Genomic DNA, 7001 nt, shown 5'->3' with positions numbered 1-7001 from the left:
GCTATAACATGGACACTAGGACTCAGTGAAAATGAGCGCTAATTTTTGGAAGGCCCTTAGATATCAACTGAGGAAAGCCATGGCGTTCGTATTGTTTAGGACCCTCAAGAAGTACTTGTCAAAATGAATTCAGGAAACATCTCTTTACGATTACGTCGCATCGGGACCCGAGAACCGCTGCAGATCCACATGAGTGGACAGCAACACTCCAACTACCTGTCACACAATTTGGAGTTAAGCGTACTACCACCCTCCAGGTAGTAACTCAGGCATTTTAGCAGAGCAGCAGACGGCTTTCCGGAACTAGCCTGGGCGTGCGAGCAGTGCCTGTGAGGCCCCAAAGCGGGGAAGGCCGGCGGCGAAAAACCTCTGCCTAGGCGCTCCTCGGGCCCCTCCCAGCGACCGGAAGGCCTCAGCCTCAAGGACCCGCGGGTTCTCAGTCCAGCCCGGCCACCACCGCGCCGCCGCGCTCAGGTCCTTCTCCAGCCCGGCCGTGGGGTCTCCCCTCTTACTACGCAGGGGCCAAGGGGCGTGGCGCGATGACGCACAGGGGACCGACGCGATGACGCAGCGCGACGCGGTGACGCACGCCCCTTTGTTGGCTCAGTAGCGGTAGCAGCGGCCGCGGAGGTGGCGCTGGGGACTGTTTTCCGTCCGAGGCCGGAGCGGAGCGGTGTCTGACTGAGGTGGGCAGCAAGCGGCCCCCGCGCTCCCTCCCGCCCTGCTCCGCGCCCTCCCGGCCGCCGCCGCCGCCCACCTCCAACCGCCGCACCGGGGGAGCAGCCGCGGCCCACGGGGCCGGAACCAGGCCTGCGTCCGGACGGCAGCCGGAGCCGGAGCGAGAGCCGGGGCCTCGGCGTCCCCGCCCTCTCCGCGCCGCGGCCAGCGTCCGCCGGGCCCGCGCGCGTCGCGCCATGGACTCGGACGAAGGCTACAACTACGAGTTCGACGAGGACGAGGAGTGCAGCGAGGAGGACAGCGGCGCCGAGGAGGAGGAGGACGACGACGAGGACGAGCCGGACGATGATAACCTGGACCTGGGCGAGGTGGAGCTGGTGGAGCCCGGGCTGGGCGTCGGCGGGGAGCGGGACGGACTGCTGTGCGGGGAGACGGGCGGCGGCGGCGGCAGCGCTCTGGGGCCTGGAGGAGGTGGCGGCGGCGGCGGTGGGGGCGGCGGCCCGGGGCACGAGCAGGAGGAGGATTACCGCTACGAGGTGCTCACGGCCGAGCAGATCCTGCAGCACATGGTGGAATGTATCCGGGAGGTCAACGAGGTCATCCAGGTGAGGGGCCCCGCCACCCCGGCTGGTCCCGGGGCCGGCAGGAGGATTGGACCCCGGAGGCCCGCGCGGCACCCGAGGGGCAGGCCTGGGCCTGGCCCGTCCCGGGCCTGTCCGCTCTGCCGGCCGGTTGGGAGGTGCGTTTGGGCGGTGCTTCCCGGAGTCCTGGCATGGCGGAGGCCTGGGGCTGCCTGAGCGGCTCTGGCCGGCAGTTCCTGCAGGACCATGGCCCGGGTGTCCTTCCTCGTGCCGGAGGAGGCCACTGGGGCGGGCTGGAGGAGGGGGTGAGGGAGTGAGTGTGGAAGAGGTGTCAGAAAGAATCCGGCCCTTTTCACCAGGTTTATCCTAGCCCTTGAATCTTTCGAGCAGTTTCACACGGGATTAGGGCAGGCCCTTCAGAGCAGCTTTGGTGTACGATTGCCCCAAGTGGGCACCGGCTAATAAAGAAATGGATCTCCTTGGCAGTCTTAAGTGGCTACTTAGTGGTGGGGGAAGGGAACTATTTCTCGGAAGAGGTGATGATAGGCTTTATTTTCTGATGGTGAGGGTTGTGCCTACTCTTTCCTTCTTCCTTCCTTCCTTCCTCTCTTTCTCTCTCTCTCTCTCTCTCTTTCTTTCTTTCTTTCTTTCTTTCTTTCTTTTCTCTTTCTTCTTCTTCTTTTTTTTTTCTTTGGTCTTTTCTGTTTGGGACCTAACTGCTACGTGATGGAAGCTGGTGGAATAGTTATTGCAGATTGCCTATCCACCCTTGCAGCTTCAGCAACAATAAAACTCTGTTGTCTAGTTGGACAAAACTCTTTTGTGAATTAGAAAAGCTTTCGGCTTCTGAACTCTTTTCGAGATTTCTATTTCGTGCATAGAAAGTTAGGCTTTCTTTTAGCCAGTAACTACATCTCACATAACATTATACTTCATGTTTTGTATTTTTGAGCTTTAGTAAATAATTCTCGATTTGCTTGGGGAAAATGTCACGAATGGGGCATGGCTGAAAAACGAAAAGGATGCCGACCTTGTGTAAAAGTCTGAAATTCCAGCTACTTGGGATCGGAGGGTTGAGGCAGGTGGATGGCAAGTTTAGGTCCTGCTTGATCTGCAGGCTGTCCTGTGCATCTTGGTGAGACTTTGTCTCAAAATAAAAAAAAAGAGGAGAACCGAGGATACAGCCCAGGTACAGCACAGGACTAGCGTATTCGAGGCTTTACATTCAGGCCTTAGTTTTGCAAAAATAAAAGAATGAAATGAAATCTTGATTTAGTTAAACTTTTAGAAAACAGAAGTTACATGGGAGGAAATTACATAGTAAAAAATTACTCTCATTTTAAAGCACATTACTTTTTTCTTAAAACTTGAGTACAGGCAGATTTTTCAGTGTCACTGTTACTTGCTGACTTTCCATTATTAGTATGTTTATGGTCTCGTCCAGTAGGCACAGTTTTGCAGATTAAACCATGTAGACATTAAAGAATGTGTTTTTAATAATGGAAAAATCTCATCTAGTGCTGTTATTAGAGGTAGTATCACATTTCAATATAGATAATGTAATCTTGGGAATAAATGGAAGGATTTTTTTTAATAATCTTTTTAATTACCTTTTTTTTTTTTGGCTTATTGAGACAAGGTTTCTCTGTAGCTTTGGAGCCTGTCTTGGAACTAGCTCTTGTAGACCAGACTGGCCTAGATCTGCCTGCCTCTGCTTCCTGAGTGCTGGGATTCAAGGTGTGGGCCACCACCGCCTGGCTAAAGGGCAGGATTATACAAGTCAGATAAGTTTCACTGGTAATTTAATTCTTAGACAATTGAGATTTATTTTTTTTTCTTTTTAAGAAACAGAAAAATTGTTTTAATAAGGAATTTGTGGTTAAAATCTTGAATTCTTTTTATTTACATGTAATTATATAAAAATCTGATTTTTTCAAATTTACAACCTAGGTAACTGGTATTATAATAATATTTGAAATAACTCAAGGGTGTTTATCAGAAATAACTTTTGACTTATAAATATGTATCTTACTATAGTTAAATCTCATACAATTTTGTCAGTTCTTAGATTTGTCTTAAGTTACCTAGGTCAGAAACATGTCATTTTTGGAACAGAAATATAGTTGAAATGTATGACATCACTCTTAGTTTAGATAAGAGAATAAATGCTACTGAACTACCAGGGCCTACAAAAAGGAAGGGACTCTTACTTTTGGGGGGGATCTTTTTCCATATTTCCTTGCTTCTTTATTCCAGCTTTTGTAAGCTAGGATGTTCTTAAATAAAGTTCATAAAAAGTTATAATTAGATCTACCAGTCAAAGCAAAGGTTAGGATATATCCCGGACCATCTTTCCTTGAATAATTATGCTTAAAAGTACATCTAAACTATGCTAAGGGCTGAGTGGCACCTGCCTTTAATCCCAGCACTCAGGAAGCTAAGGCAGGTGGATCTTTGTGAGTTCAAGGCCAGCCTGGTCTACAAGAGCTAGTTCCAGGACAGGCTCCAAAACAAACAAACAAAACAAAACAAAACAAAACAAAACAAAACAAAACAAAAAAACAAAAACTACAGAGAAACCCTCCCTCGAAAAAACAAACAAATAACAAACTAGGCTTAATTATGTTTTAGGTTATTTAGAGTTAAACTCAAATAACTGTAGGACTGATGTGTGCACATCATAAGAAAAACCTCTTGAGTAAAGAGAAACTTAAAAACAAAATAAGCCACCAAAGAGAGAAACCAAATATGAACTGTAGCTACTTTTCTGGATACTGCATAACTATATATCTGTGTATGTATATGTGTGTGTATGTATAGTTATGTGCGCGCGTGTGTGTATATGTGTGTGTGTGTATGTGTATATAAAATATTTTGTGTGTTCTGTTTTCAGTGGGGAGAAAAAAGAGGTTTCAAAGCCAGAGTCTAAAGAACTTTTTGTAATAAGTAACAATTTTTCAAGAATTTAGTGATTACACATTAATTTTTTTAAAGATTTTTTTTTATTATGTATATAACGTTCCTTCCATGTATGCCTGCATGCCAGAAGAGGGTGCCTGATCTCATAAATGATCTTGTGCCACCATGTTGTTGCTGGGAATTGAACTCAGGGCCTCTAGAAGAACAGAGGTCTTAACCTCTGAGCCATCTCTCCAGCCCTACATATTAATTTTTATAATTAACTTATAGCTGACGTTTTATGGTTTTTGACTTATAAGCATTACATATCCTCAGAGGTTAGTCATAGAATTTTCTTATTTCTTGGTGTAAGTCCATTTGCAGAATTAAAGTCTTTGGGATGGTGTTAATAGTGTTTTCCAAGTTACAGTACTTGGCTAATTGTTACCAAATGGTCATTTAAAACATTTGCTTTGGGGAGTGAGGTGTAGTGGTGTACACCTTTGATCCAAACACTCAAGAGACAAAGTCAGGTTGATTTCTGTGTGTTTGAGGTCAGTCTGATCTGCATAGTGAGTTTCAAGACATCCAGAATAATATAGTAAAACCCTTTTCAGAAAACAAAACAGAACAAACAGGGTCTTGTTCTATATAGCTCTGGTTTCCCTTAAACTTAGAATTCCCTTCAGTCTGGGCCTGGCATATATGCTAGGCAAGTATTCAGTTCCTGATCTATTCCCCAGCCTTTTAAAAAAGTATACTCACACATACACACACAGGTCTTTTGAGACAGGAGTCTCATTGTGCAGCTGAGGCCATCATGGAACTCTATAGGCTTATGCCACTGTGCTTTGAACTATCATCCTATTTATGAAATAATAATCATATATTTATTATCTTTTTTTCTCCTTTCATGCTTTTTAATTCATTTCATTTTGTCATGTTTTGTTTTGAGATGAAATTTCTGTATTTTGTTCCTGGATTCAAGAGATGGTCTTGCTGCAGCTTTCTGGGTGCCAGTATTACAGATGTGCCATACATACCAAGTGCTACCATAGCAGGGTGCACTCTGCTTATTTATTTTTTGTTACTTGTATTTTTTTTGTTTGTGTGTGTGTTTTTTTTAAAGATTTTTTATTTTAAAATCTGTATGTTGTGTGGGTACATGGATGTGTGGGTACATGGATGCCTGCAGAAGCCAGAAGAGAGCACTGGATCCCTGGAGCTGTAGTGACACGTGGTTGTGAGTTGCCCTGAGTAGATAGGTGATGGGAACTGATTCCCCCCCCCCCCCCCCCTTTAAGATGGGAGTTTCTCTGTGTAGCAGCTTTGACTGTCCTGGAACTCACTTTATAGAATGCAACAGAGGTCTGCCTGCTTCTGTTTCCTGAGTGCTGGGATTAAAGATGAGTGCCACTGCAATTCTTGAGTGCCACTGAATTCTTGCAGTGTAAGAACAGCAAACCCTCTTAACTGCTAAACCATCTCTCCAGCACTTTTTTTTTCTTTTAAAGGCATAGTATCAACAGGTGTTTAACTTTGTTAAACCCATACACCTTGATACTTTGTAACTACATTAATAATTTTATAAATTAAATTTATAATTATAAATTATTTTTAAAAGATTTATTTATTTTATGTATGTGAGTGCTCTATTGCATGCACAGCTTTATACCAAAAGAAGGCATCAGATCCCACTAAAGATGGTTGTGACCCACCATCTGGTTGTGGGGACTTGAACTCAGGTCCCCAGGAAGAGCAGCCAGTGCTCTTAACTACTAAGCCATCTCTCCAGCCTAATTATTTCTATTAGGTGATGTAACGAGTAGAGTAAGGCTATGTTTAGACTGGCATTTGATTACTACTTTTTGGATGAGAAAATGATCATACTTGTAATTTAGCATGGCTGGATCTTTTGGAACCCATGGTGATAATAATAGCAGTCTTTACTGTTTTTAGTTCAAAGTCTAAAAGTGTTTATCTTTTCTTTTCCTTTCTTTCTTTTTTTTTAAAAACTGTATATTTTCTTTCTTGTTTGAGACAGATTGTCTCTAGCCCTGGCTGTTCTGGAACTCTTAACTATGTAGTAGATCAGGCTAGCCTTGAACTCAGAGATCTACTTGTCTCTGTTCAGCTAAAAAAACCTTTCCTTTTGAGCTGTCAGGTAGACTTCTGCAATCATATGATTTAAATTTCTTCCAAAAATTTTGTTCTTTTCCTCAGTTTTAATTCAGGGATAAGTAAGTGACCATACAGCTTTATTTTGAATAGTGCCATTTCATGTGTTAGGATTTATAATAGATGACCAGTTAAATTGCTGGATAGTATGGACATCAAGAATGCAGCTTACAAGTTGTTACTGAGCTGTTTTGGCAGATCAACTTTTCAGAGCTTTATTTTAAAAATTTTAATGGTAAGTGTTGTTTTCAGGCTAAAATTTAGGGTTTAAAGAGTGCCATATATAGTTCTGAGAGTTTCTCCATGTAATATTTTTAAATGTACATGTTGTTCAGTAGCAATTTTTCTTTCCTCATTTGGTTGTCCCCTTTAAAGGAAGTGTCAGAAGTGACTTGATACATAATATGCTGTCACAAAAAGTATACAAAATAATGAAATACTAGGTAACATTTCCTTAATATTGAGACATTTATTTAGATAATACTAAAAGTAGCTATAATTTCCAATACTTTTCCTCATGCTTAATTTAAAAATAAATCATACATCCAATTCAGATATTACTGATTCTAATTACTTGACATTATATCTCTTACTCATAATTTTTAATTTTTTTTAAAAAAAACTTAGTACGTTAATTCTGAGTAACTTGATATATTTAACCATAAT

At 43.1% G+C, this 7001-nt stretch overlaps 1 protein-coding gene across 2 annotated transcripts in view; it reads left to right on the top strand.

Moving 5' to 3' along the window:
- The first annotated feature begins 607 nt into the window (after positions 1–607).
- Positions 608–7001, top strand: part of Arih1 (ariadne RBR E3 ubiquitin protein ligase 1) — a 102607-nt gene continuing 96213 nt past the window's right edge. Inside the window, exon 1 of one of the 2 annotated variants that reach the window (XM_085689151.2) lies at positions 608–1283. In XM_085689151.2, coding sequence (XP_085545277.1) covers positions 915–1283 — 369 coding nt within the window. In that variant the 5' untranslated portion in view covers positions 608–914. The remainder of the gene's footprint in view (positions 1284–7001) is intronic. The other variant, XM_085689150.2, reaches the window with a different exon arrangement.

The sequence above is a fragment of the Myodes glareolus genome, chromosome 4, assembly GCF_982192425.1.
Source record: "Myodes glareolus chromosome 4, mMyoGla1.1, whole genome shotgun sequence".
Lineage (NCBI taxonomy): Eukaryota > Metazoa > Chordata > Mammalia > Rodentia > Cricetidae > Myodes > Myodes glareolus.
This window is presented reverse-complemented; position numbering and strand designations above follow the sequence as displayed.